General features: G+C 35.4%; 2 protein-coding genes across 2 annotated transcripts; both read left to right on the forward strand.

The window, feature by feature from the left end:
- Positions 1 to 1,144: 1,144 nt before the first annotated feature.
- LOC120469145 (troponin I, slow skeletal muscle) lies at positions 1,145 to 3,091 on the forward strand. Its single transcript, XM_039657918.2, has 5 exons — positions 1,145 to 1,276; positions 2,176 to 2,265; positions 2,347 to 2,520; positions 2,678 to 2,767; positions 2,876 to 3,091. Exons 1-4 carry the CDS (start codon positions 1,172 to 1,174, stop codon positions 2,762 to 2,764), a joined length of 456 nt encoding a protein of 151 aa, XP_039513852.2. The 5' UTR covers positions 1,145 to 1,171; the 3' UTR covers positions 2,765 to 2,767; positions 2,876 to 3,091.
- Positions 3,092 to 7,120: 4,029 nt separating this feature from the next.
- On the forward strand, positions 7,121 to 10,122 carry LOC120469143 (troponin I, slow skeletal muscle-like). The gene is made up of 5 exons (XM_039657913.2): positions 7,121 to 7,272; positions 7,923 to 8,012; positions 8,153 to 8,326; positions 8,407 to 8,499; positions 9,800 to 10,122. The coding sequence occupies exons 1-4, from the start codon at positions 7,135 to 7,137 to the stop codon at positions 8,494 to 8,496; spliced, it is 492 nt and encodes a 163-aa protein (XP_039513847.2). The 5' UTR covers positions 7,121 to 7,134; the 3' UTR covers positions 8,497 to 8,499; positions 9,800 to 10,122.
- Positions 10,123 to 12,195: the final 2,073 nt, after the last annotated feature.

Raw genomic sequence — 12,195 nt, forward strand, 5'->3', positions numbered from 1 at the left:
ATTAGACTCTGTGGTCACTTTAAGTTGCAGTCATACAGCTACTGGCTGACTTCAGCAAATCCTTTTCTGCCTTGTACGGTCAAACAATGGGAAACGAAGAGGGACTGGCAGTGGACAATGTATGCAATTGTGTTTTAGTGGTGTTGAGTAAAATGATCTGGGTAAAAGGGTTCAGTCTATTTTAGTGAGCCACTCAGAGGAAGCCAAAGAGGCCATAAAATTTGCTTGGGTTTCCTTGTGTACTGACATTGTCCCAGTCTACTCAGTCACTTGGAGTGGTCTTTGGAGAAACAGGTATGAAGAATTGCACTATTTGGCACAGCTAACAGTAAAAGCAATGCATGTGATTGCTCTAAAAATAACAGGATTACCCATGAGATACAAGTGCTGACATAAATGAGATGAGATTTAATGAGACCTGATTGGTTACTTTGTTGAGATCTGATTTGAACCTGTAGGAAATTCAAGTAAAAGTCTCATTGCTGTCTAGGAGAAACAATTGAGACTTTTCATAAATTACAACTTTGGCTTCCTACTTTCTTTGGCTTTCTGGTTCTGGTTCATCCATCAGAAATCTATTACTGTGTGATGTTGAGAAGCTGTGTTATAAATATATATATGTGTGTGTGTGTGTGTGTGTGTGTGTGTTCAAGTTGCATGTACCTCCAAAATTATGCTTATGAAGTGAGTCACCAATCTTTACATTTCAGATTTTGGACTTAGATTTGCACTTAGAAGGACACAATGTCTGAGTCGTAAGTATTCTGTCTTTTAAGTTGTTAATATCTATATGCATACTGTACAGTATCAGCTATCTTTTGTACATGTACATGTTTAAAACATGCCTACTTTTCATAAATTACCATACTTTTACTATTCCTTAAACTACTGTTACTATTCCTTTTCATAAATTGAAAACTGCCATTTTAGACAGGTAAGTGGACTTTATAACTTTAACTTTTTGTACATGGAAATAAAATATAAAAATGAACAGAGCCCAATAAATGTGCTTATTGTTTCAGCGACCCAAATCTAAGATTTCAGCTTCCAGGAGGTTGTTCTTAAAGGTATTTGGTTCTGTCTGTTTTACAGAAATGTCTGTTTTTTCTAAAGATGATGCATTTAGCAATATGTTTTGCTTCAGACAAAGCTCCTGAAGAAAGCAACATCTATGCTTGTAAAAGAAAAGGAAGATAAGCAGAGGGAGAGAGAGACCACCTTGAGTGAGAGAGTGCCACCTCTACAATTGTCCGGTTTGTCTGTTCAAGATCTTCAGGTAAACCTAGCATAGCCTGTTAACTGTCGGTTTCCTGGTAGCGGGACACTTGTTACGCTTTTTATTGCCCTTTTCCTTTATAAAATATCATAAATTGATCCGATGAAATGAAATGAACCACTTTTGGAATTGGACATCGTCTTACTATGGAAACGGTTCTTTAAATCATTTGTGGGCTAATTTGTTGTGATCTCTTCTCAACTTTAAATTTGGAATGCAGCTTCTTTCTTTTTATTACGTACAATTTTTAAACTTCTGCAATAATCTGCTGGGGGTCTTCTTAAAGGGATAATCCACTTTTTTGGGAAATTGGCTCATTTTACAACTCCCCCAGAGTTAAACAGTTCAGTTTTACCATTTTCGTATCCATTCAGCCGATTTTCTGATATTTAGAAGTATATCAGTAACCAGACAGTTTCTGGCCTGATTGACTACCATAGTATATATTTTTTCCTACTATGGTAGTCAATGAGACCAGAAACTGTCTGGTTACTGATATTCTTCTAAATATCAGGAAAAAAAATCGTCTGAATGGATTCGAAAATGGTAAAACCCAACTGTTTGACTCTGAGGGAGTTGTAAAATGAGCCTATTTCCAAAAAAAGTTTAGTATCCCTTTAAAAAAAGTTTCTGTATTCCAAAACCATTTATGAATTACAACCATTTAAGTTCAGATCTATGCTCAAAAAGAGGGCTGACAGTTAACAGGTTAAAATAACTATTTAATTTCTAAGATAATTATGATTATCAAATACTTAATGCAAATGAACTCAATTTGTGCAAATTATGGTTTATTCGTTTTTTAATCAATTTTAAAAATTCATTATTAAAGACAAAACAAAATGGTCAAAAAATTGTTGCCAACCACTCCAGTAATTTTGACAATACTGTGCTCTCAGGCTCTCTGCAAAGACCTTCATCAAAAGATTGATGTTGTAGATGAAGAAAGGTACGATATCTCAGCCAAGGTTACCAAAAATGAAAAGGAGGTACTAAACCATCAAGAGAATCCCTTTGTATCTTATTAGATTCAATAGAAATACGCTTGAATGAACTTTACGTGGCTTTAGATTACAGATTTAAACATCAAGATCACCGAACTTAGAGGCAAAATGAAGAGACCTGCACTGAAGAGGGTGAAGATCTCTGCCGATGCCATGTTGGGCGCTCTTCTGGGCTCCAAAGTCAAAGAGTCTGTGGATTTCAAAGCCAACCTCAAGACACACAAGAAAGAAGAGGAGAAGGTGAGTCATGAACAAAACTGAATAATTGAAATTTGGTCACACTTTACATAAGGGTCCAATTCGCACTACTACCTAACTACTTGTGCCTCAATAAACTCCTAATTACTGCTTATCAGGTATTAACATATACCTGTTGTTACACCTGTTCCTCTGATAGAAAGAAGAGGTGACTGACTGGCGTAAGAATGTGGAGGCCATGTCTGGAATGGAGGGCAGGAAGAAGCTGTTCGATGCTGGACAATAGATGGTGAATTAAAACATTATTCTTAAATAACAAGAATCTATATTCTTATAGAAAACGTCTTGCATGAAATATTTCACCTTGGCTTTCAGCAATGAATTTTTTTTCTTACAGATAGCAACTACATGAGATCTGACATCAGAATTCAAGAAATTCAAAAACATTTCAAAATGAATCAATGCAAGTTCATACAAAGTGAACTATTTTAATAATAGCTTTCATTCATGGATGCATGTTTTCAAATTAATTTAGACAAGAAAACAATGTCTCGGACTTACTTGATGTGGTACTTAATGATTTATGTGATGTTCAGCTCTTTTCTGACTTATAAAATAAATACCGATCAGAAAGACTAAATGTTTTGTCTATTACTTTATTAAAACTAACTGCCAGCAATAGAGATGAAACAGAACAAACAATCTCTGGAGATGTTTTGATACAACAATAGCCCTAAATGTAGCAGGATAGGCTTTGCATTTACGCTTAGGCCATCCATTTTTTATCTATTTGACCTCACCTCATAGCATACATAACATTGCGTCCTGGCAATTCCTTTAGTTGTTCTAACATCAATCAACAATATTTGTAAATTGGTTCAAATGAAGAAAAAAAGCCGGATTAAAGCAATAATCTGTCTTTTTAAAATGTCAGTAGATCAACTAAAATCAAGCCAGTCCAATTTTGGAGTGCATTTACTTTTAGCTAATCGCTAGGCTACACAATCGACTAAAATTGGACTAAAATTGGGCATGCTCCAAAAACATTGGTGACGCGTAATCTTTCAAATGTTTTGCATAGTTTGCATTGTGTCATGTATAATTTGACAGATGACAACTGTAGCGAGACTACTAAAATTTTCATTTCCATCCATTTGAAAATAGAGCAATAATAAAAAATATAACTAGCGATATAATATGATACTGAACAGAGCAAAAAAGAGTGGTTCTTATCATGCTGGCTGATGCAGTTTTGATAGGAACACTAGCCATTTAAAGACAAGAACTTGCATTTGGCATTTCATCATCTGGCCTAAAAATAAATCCAGGACAAATGGCAGGCGGTAATTCATTGCATGTCTCTTAGAGTGTCACCTCTCAGGGAGAATGAGGTGTGAGAAGGGCAGCTCACTTTATAATAAGACAGTGCTTCCACCCAGGGCTCCATTTGAGAGGGGATTTGAGGGATGGCACTCCCCTTGTTACAATAAATGACCAAAAGCATCTACCATGCAAATTAAATAGTACAATTCTCTTTGTATGATAATTAACTAACTCTCAGAAAAAAAGGGTACAAAAGCTGTCACTGGGGCTGTACCTTTTCAAAAGGTAAACTTTTGTCCATTTTAGGTGCTAATATGTCCATTTCAGGTGCTATTATGTCCATTTTAGGTGCCAATATGTCCATTTCAGGAGCTAATATGTCAATTTCAGGAGCTAATATGTCCATTTTAGGTCCTAATATGTACATTTTAGGTGGTAATAATATGTACATTACAGGTGCTAATATGTACATTTTAGGTGGTAATATGTACATTTTAGGTGCTAATATATTTCAGGTGCTAATATGTACATTTCAGGTGCTAATAAGTACATTTCAGGTGCTAATGTGTACATTTCAGGTGCTAATAAGTACATTTCAGGTGCTAATGTGTACATTTTAGGTGCTAATGTGTACCACTAAGGTACCAATATGCAGCCTTTGGGTACAAAAGTGTACCTTTTGAAAAGGTACAGCCCCAGTGACAGCTTTTGTACCTTTTTTTCTGAGAGTGTAAATAACAGCAATTGACCAACCAGAACTAATGTAACGCACGGCACAAAATTAAGTAATTTTGCATCATTTTTCGAGTAGTTCAAAATGGCTAGGAGAACTTTTTTTAATGGCATGATATTTGATAAGTGTTTAATAAAAGTGAATGCAGTCACCAAGGTGATAATGCACACATGCATATTTTAGCTAAATGTATGTGTTTTATAATTATTAATGATTTTTGAAATCTGCCCAGAAACCATTCAAACCACAGCTAGCAAAACTGTAACGCTAATAGCTTGACATAAGAACTCAAGTGTCGGCCGCTCGAATTTCGAGTTTCTATCCAGTTATTTATAATAACAGAATGTATGTGACAGTGAGGGATGAAAGACAATTGTGTGTGTGTGGGAAAGAGGGAGAGAGAGAGCGAGAGAGAGAGGATTGGAGGGGGGTGAATGCATGCACTCCAATCAGAAATGATCACCCTATTCTTTTCGTCTTTACCATCCGCTGTGAAACCCTGAAAAGTGTGGGGGTCAAAAATAATTGTTATTTGAAACTATGGAGTTATTTTTATTCTTACTAAAAATCTGTAGATAATGTTTAGACTGTTAACACTTCAGTGCCCTTTAAAGACATTGTTTAGGTAGTTTGGCCAAGGATTGTAAGTGTGTGTGTGTGTGTGTGAGAGAGAGAGAGAGAGAGAGAGAGAGAGAGAGAGAGAGAGAGAGAGAGAGAGAGTGGTGTTCAGTCATAAAATACTAGTTATATGTATATTATTTCATGAATACTGCCTATGTAGATTTTTATGAAGTGAACGCTCGCCTTACCCCACGACCACACCATCCCCCTTGAATTGAATTTACAATTTGTCCTCTCCTTCCACCTGCTCACTGTCCCAAGAAATGATTTACTACACCACATCGCGTTCTGCCAGCTATCAGTTGCTTAATGTGCTTGGAAATTATCACGTTCATGAGATAGATGTCATGGCATGCCATCACATTTCAATTAACTGGTATGAATTTAGATTGCCAAAACCTTGTCCCACTTCCACTCTTTTTTTCTTATCCCCATGCAGACAATGTTTCTAATATGAATTAATAATATAATTTGTTTAACTTTGTATCTTAATAAGATTAAAATGTTTATTGTAGTTTGCCTTATTTACCCTTTAAATCAGATTTGTCTCTGTTATGACGAGCATCACCTTTAGACCTTTGAACTGGCCACTCTGATGGAAGGTTTTGGCAACCAAAACGAGTCATTCAAACCGGTCCACACTGCATAGCTGCTAGTCTCTGTCTGAAAGAAAGTGCTCTGCTAGTTTACTGTGTGAACAGTATGTCAGTGGCACAGACGAGTTCTATTTTAGAAAGACGTTCTCATTTGCTGAAACTATAAATCGAAGGATTTTCTTCTTTCCTCTGTCAGACAACTCACACTCCTCTCTTTTCTTCTTCTAGCAGGTATGACTTTTTCAGCGGCTAACAGCTGTGTTTGGTTATTTTTGATGGCAAATATGTCATTATACTCAGGTTTATAGATTATCTAGCTGTGACGGTATGTATTAAAGGATTTAATTATGATTTTTTCAAAACTGGTAAGGAATTGGGCACACAATCCTGCACAATCTAGCGACAATCCTGGAAGATTTTCACCTCTGCTTAAACTATGCACAGAACTATTACCGCCGTGTAGAGAACTTATAGGTCAAACGCATGGATTAAAGGGTCCGATTACCACTGTCATTAAGGAATTTGAATAAATTTATGCATGATTCTTCAAAGATTGCATAAATTATACATATTTATTAAATATACAAAATGTATTTAAAAAGTTTTTATTGTAATGCATGCCTTTTGATTAAAAGTTTTGATTTTTGTATATGGTAGTGAAACTATCATATGCATCTGAAAAGTGATAACCGAGACTTGCAAAAGGACATCATAGTTTTTTAATATTTATATTAAACTTTAATTTTCTTTGTCAGGTCGTAACACCATATCACATTTAAATAAAATAAAATAATTAGATATAAATATAAACTTAAACATACATAAAAATAAATTAAAAAGCACATAAAATCATTAAAACTTAAACTAATGTTAAAACTGAAAATATAAACAAAAACAAATTAAAAATGCTATACTAAATACTATATTAGTGCATAAATAATTCTGAAATGACACCGCCGGATATAGGGTTCAAATGCTTATCCTGAATATGCTCATTTGTTAATATTCTAACATGTGTTTCAGAGTGATTATTGTTTGAAATAGTTATTTTATTTTGCAGATAAGCAGGAACTACAGAAGCATGTCTGATGCGTGAGTATCTCCATCTTAATCAGTAATAACCAACTATTTGAATTATGATATCTGTCATATCATATGTTTCAATCAACATTCTCTTCTATCTATATCCTCCACTGGCTGCTTGAACACAAGACCCCAACCAAAGCCAAAACCCAAGATAAGTTCAGCCCGTCGGCTGGGGTTGAAGGTGAGGGCCAACTCTAATAAAGGCCATTTATTTGCTAATGTTATGAGATTCTACATTCATTCATACCAAAAGTATTCAATGTTTTTCCTTGACGTGATTACAATGGACCCGTCATCATGAAGATGAGGCTGCTGAGTACAGCAATGGAAATGCTGATGGTAGAGAAGCAGGATAAAGAGAAGGAGAGGAAACAAGTGCTGAGTGAAAGAATTCCTCCCATCAAACTTTCTGGCCTGTCAGTACAGGAATTACAGGTACAATTAAATCATTTAATGGATCATCGAACACCATTTATAGAACTTAAAGAGATGGTTAACCCCCCAACTGACCCTCATAACCTTCGCAGAGGACATGAGCAAAGCAATTGTGCCCTCAACTTTTCCTTTTAGAAACCTATGACATTTTTTTTATTTATTTTGTGAAATCTAACAATTTATTTAGGAGAATGTCCAAGCTGCACTTTTTATTGGTTCCCATTATTTATTATATATAATGTATTACTCTACAGCTGGGATTTCCAAAGTTTTTTTTTTTATAGCTGAACCCTTTGACTTAAATAATTTAGGCTACTTGAAGAACTCTCTCAGATATTAAGTTAACATTTTATTTTATTTAATAGCACAGGCATTTTTCATTGCTTGGATGCAATGATTTTTGCGAAAACATTACATTTGAGTGTTTTATTTTAAAATTAGCCTATGTATTTAGTTTAAGTTAACTTTTTTATATATATTTAATTTAATACATTTAAAAAATATAGAATTAGCTTTTCATCAACTCGAACCACCTGAAGTTTCCTCACGAAGCCCATAGGAAATAGCTCTACACAGCATGAAAACCAATGCAAGCTTCGAATCAAGTGTTACCACCATATTTTAATTTGTTGACACTGTTTTGTGTGTAGAAACTTTGCAGGGATTTGCATCTCAAGGTTGATGTGATTGATGAGGAACGCTATGACATTGACGTTAAGGTGGCCAAAAATGACAAAAAGGTAAGAAAAACATCAGCATTTGATAATCAGTTCTCAATGATGACGCTATTGTGTTCTGTTAGCACTGAATCAAACGGTTAGCTTTAGCAGCTCGGTCAAAGGACTGCGTTATGGTGCAAATGTGGTCTGTGTTGATAAAGATACAGGAAATGAATCAGAAGATCTATGAGATGAAGAGCAAGCTGAAGAGGCCTAACCTGAAGAGAGTGAAACTGTCGGCTGAAAATTTGCTAAGTGTTCTTCTGGGCTCCAAACACACGCAGTCCATTGACTTCAAAGCTAACCTGAAGACTGTGAAAAAAGAAGAGGAGAAGGTATGATAGAAGTATATATCAAATAAATTAAATGGACAGCAGTACTAATTTTCATAATTGTGTGTCTCTACCTTCCCCAGAAAGAAGAGGTGACTGACTGGCGTAAGAATGTGGAGGCCATGTCAGGAATGGAGGGCAGAAAGAAGATGTTTAATGCTGGACAGACGTAAAAGGTATAACGGCTCGTTTTGAACGAATCGTTTGAATGAGTGATTGAGTTGACTCACTCTTTAAGACAATGATTTGCCGCCACCTACGGGCAGTTTTAGTTTCATTACATTTTTTTCAGTAATTTGCGGCTGATAAAATCACATCATTAGCCTTATCAAGCATTGGCAAGAGAAATTACTTATTAAATGTTTATTCCTGGTGGGCTGTACGTATACCTTGTACTTAAAGGAGTCACTTTAAAAAAAACTTTTGCTGATAATTTACTCACCCCCATGTCATCCAAGATGTCCATGTCTTTCTTTCTTCAGTTGAAAAGAAATTAAGGTTTTTGATGAAAACATTATATGATTTTTTTCATATAATGGACTTCAATGGGAACCAAACTGTTCAAGGTCCAAATGAGAGTTTCAGTGCAGCTTCAAAGGGCTTTAAATGACTCCAGACAATGAATAAGGGTCTTATCTAACAAAACGATTGGCCATTTAAAAATGAAATAAAAAAATTTAAGTTTTATAAGCACAAATGCTCGCCTTGCTCTGTTCTGTGATGCGCGTTCGTGACTCTCCTGTTTGAACTCGTTCATCAAAGCGAACAAATCTTTTTTCGAGTCATTGACCGAAATGACCACTCTTTTCGCCAGATAAGACCCTTATTCATCGTCTGGTGTCGTTTAAAGCCCTTTGAAGCTGCACTGAAACTCTCATTTGGACTATGAAGTCCATTATATGGAGGAAATTCTGGAATGTTTTCATCAAAAACCTTAATTTATTTTCGACTGAAGAAAGAAAGACATGGACATCTTGGATGACATGGGGGTGAGTAAATTATCAGCAAAAGTAATTTTTAAAGTGAACTACTCCTTTAAGTGGAGAAGTCTACATGAAGTAGATATGTAATCTAATATTACTCCAGTAAAAGTGAGGTTTCTAATGAGACACAAGACAGACCTAGCACAATCTGACATTATTATGAATTATTTGGAGCACACTTATGAAAATATCATATCAATATCATATTATTTCATTATAATGAAGGCCATGTGAAACTCCAGAGCTTTTCCAGTTCATATAGATTTGAATGACAGACTACGAACACATCAAAGCCAATCAGAGTAGGCATAGGGCTAAGTGACACATGTAGCCCCGCCCCTTTCTGTAAGCTGCAGCCAGGTGTACTTGAAAGCTTTTTGCAGCACTTTTAAAAAGCCAATTTCTAAACTTTAAAATCGGAGTGTCTTAAGTGTAAAACATTTTCTCTTGATGTAGCCTATTCATATTCACACTGTATTAAATCTATTCTCAGATTTGTATTCCTTTGCTATCATGGCCTGGTTTCGGAAGGCGTATGCTGAGGGGCTGAAAGAGTGACGAAGATTGAATTTTGATCTTGTTTTGGTCATGATTGTACTGCGGATTATGGTAGAACGCGTTTATAAATAGACTGTTTGTGTGAAATAAGAGTTAACAATGTTATAGGCTTATGTGATTGTAATGGATAATGGTAGAATGCGTTTATAAATAGACTGCTTGTGTGAAATAAGAGTTAACCATGTTAAACAGCTATACCAGAGACAATAAAGTAATAGTCTTATCGGCTAACACAATAAAAAATAAAATAAAAATATATTTATTTTGTTTCATCTTTTTATTTTATATATTTTATTGCATAAACACCACTCTAGAGTCACAGAATGGAGGGTAACAATTTACAATAAGGATCAGTTAACGTTAGTTAATGCATTAACTAACATTAAATGAGCAATACATTTTTTTACAGTCTTTATTAACTTAAGTTTATAAAAAAAAAAAAATTGTTAGCTATTTATTGTCAGCCTTCATGTTAGCTCAGGTCCATTAAATAATATTAACAAATACAACAACTTTAGATTTTCATAATCTACTAATCTGAAAATTTTGAAAGAAATTAACATTAAGTAATACTAATAAATGCTTTATCTTTCATTGTTAGTTCATTAACTAAGTAACTAATGCCTTTTACTGTAAACAAATTGCACCTTATTGTAAAGTGTTACCATGTACTGATACAGAACTGACCTTGAATGCCGAAAAGAGAATCTGATCAGTAAATCCAAATGTAATGTTTTAACACTTGTTATTTTTAAAATTAAAAGCTCTTTCTATGCATTTTGTCATATTTAATACAGTTGCAGTTCTTCTTTTGAACTATTGGTGGCAGCCCGCAACAACATGCTGTATTAGGAAGAAGAAAAAATCAGAATGTCAATCTGTTATATCCCTTATTGATGGTTGGGAAAATATCATTCATATAGCCTATAAAATATATAAATTAAAATATCAAATCATTTCAGATCTGAATTAATAGAATTTAGGAAAATATGCAATATCATGTTATATTCCTACATAAAATGTCTTCAAAAATTGTTTAAATGTCCTTTTCAACTAGGATATGTTACATCTTATGAATGTCTAGGGGTCAGAACGTAACAAAGTTTACGATTTTAAATAGCAATAGTCAGGGCCCTGCCACAGCACCAGAACAACAAAGTTCTTTTCAAAAATGTAATTCAAAAGTTAACACAACAATTTACTTTGAGAGTAAATTGGGAAGGAAACAAAGACTTCCGGAGAGGGCAATGCCAAAATAACAAACAAAAGTTTAATCAGCCTGGGGGAGTCAATTTCTTACTAAAACTCTAAAAGAAAATACAAATAGATAACAGAAACGTACACTCTCTTCTTCCCTGACCACAAACCAGGAGAAAACAGGGGATTGCTAAATAAAAATGACACCCACCTCCTTACAGTTCCCAAACAATAAACAAAGCAAATTATCAGATAAATATCAGCTTAAATGATGAAGCAAAATGGTATGGACTGGGACGTCTCACAAATAAGCAACAGAGCAATAAGCTGCAATAAAGCAACAGTTCTCTAGGCCAAAACAACAGAAAGAGGCAGTGTTGCACAGGTCCACTAGCCTGACTTCGTCATACTCATATTAAAGAAAGAATATGAGTCTGAATCTCCTCCATTGGGCTTTGATTATGAGGCGTGTCGTAACCGAACCAGGACAAAAGAAAAAACCTCTGCACTCAATTGGATAGTCGGTAGACCTACCAACCAATCAGAACAACGCATAAGTCAACTCCTTTGCATAGCGCAGTTTTCAAATACAGAACGTAGCCTACTTTATATATTTTAGAAGTTAAATAATGAGTGTTACTTCTTTTACTTACTTCTCCATGAGTGCCACCAAAGGAGAAACCACAACGACTACAGGCTTTTCATTACGTGGCTTTTCATTAGGCAATTTGACTGGCCCAAAGATTTCTGAACCGATCATAATTTCTCCTCAATGGATCGAGTCCAGACCGAACTTCCCGTCCAAAAAATGTTGTGGGCGGAGTTCGGGCTGGCATCCAGGCTACAGGTCCACGACAAGGAACACAACAGCTTTCAACAACAGAACACGACAGGGCAGGACAGGGCAGGACAGGGCACAGACCATGCTCCGGAGAAAGGTTCTCCCTGAATGATAGTTCTGCTGGCTTTTATGCTGCGTCTCTCCTGGTTGATAAGCAGGTTCAACTGGAGACGTAAGCAGCTACCTGCCAGAGTGAAAAAGTGGGAGGAGCCAAAAGAGAGCAGGAGACACCAAAACAACAAAGAAAACAAACACAGATCACAGTACCATGTACTTCGCAAAAATATACATCC

The sequence above is a fragment of the Pimephales promelas genome, chromosome 25 (genome assembly GCF_988280905.1).
Source record: "Pimephales promelas chromosome 25, fPimPro1.hap1.1, whole genome shotgun sequence".
Taxonomy (NCBI): Eukaryota; Metazoa; Chordata; class Actinopteri; order Cypriniformes; family Leuciscidae; genus Pimephales; species Pimephales promelas.

Excerpts from the sequence above, each read along its gene's own strand:
- LOC120469145 (XM_039657918.2), top strand. The coding sequence starts at position 1,172 with ATGCTTGTAAAAGAAAAGGAAGATAAGCAGAGGGAGAGAGAGACCACC. Across the intron at positions 1,277-2,175 it reads TGTCTGTTCAAGATCTTCAG|GCTCTCTGCAAAGACCTTCA; the intron begins GTAAACCTAGCA and ends CTGTGCTCTCAG. Across the intron at positions 2,266-2,346 it reads TTACCAAAAATGAAAAGGAG|ATTACAGATTTAAACATCAA; the intron begins GTACTAAACCAT and ends ACGTGGCTTTAG.
- LOC120469143 (XM_039657913.2), top strand. The coding sequence starts at position 7,135 with ATGAAGATGAGGCTGCTGAGTACAGCAATGGAAATGCTGATGGTAGAG. Across the intron at positions 7,273-7,922 it reads TGTCAGTACAGGAATTACAG|AAACTTTGCAGGGATTTGCA; the intron begins GTACAATTAAAT and ends TTTTGTGTGTAG. Across the intron at positions 8,327-8,406 it reads TGAAAAAAGAAGAGGAGAAG|AAAGAAGAGGTGACTGACTG; the intron begins GTATGATAGAAG and ends TACCTTCCCCAG.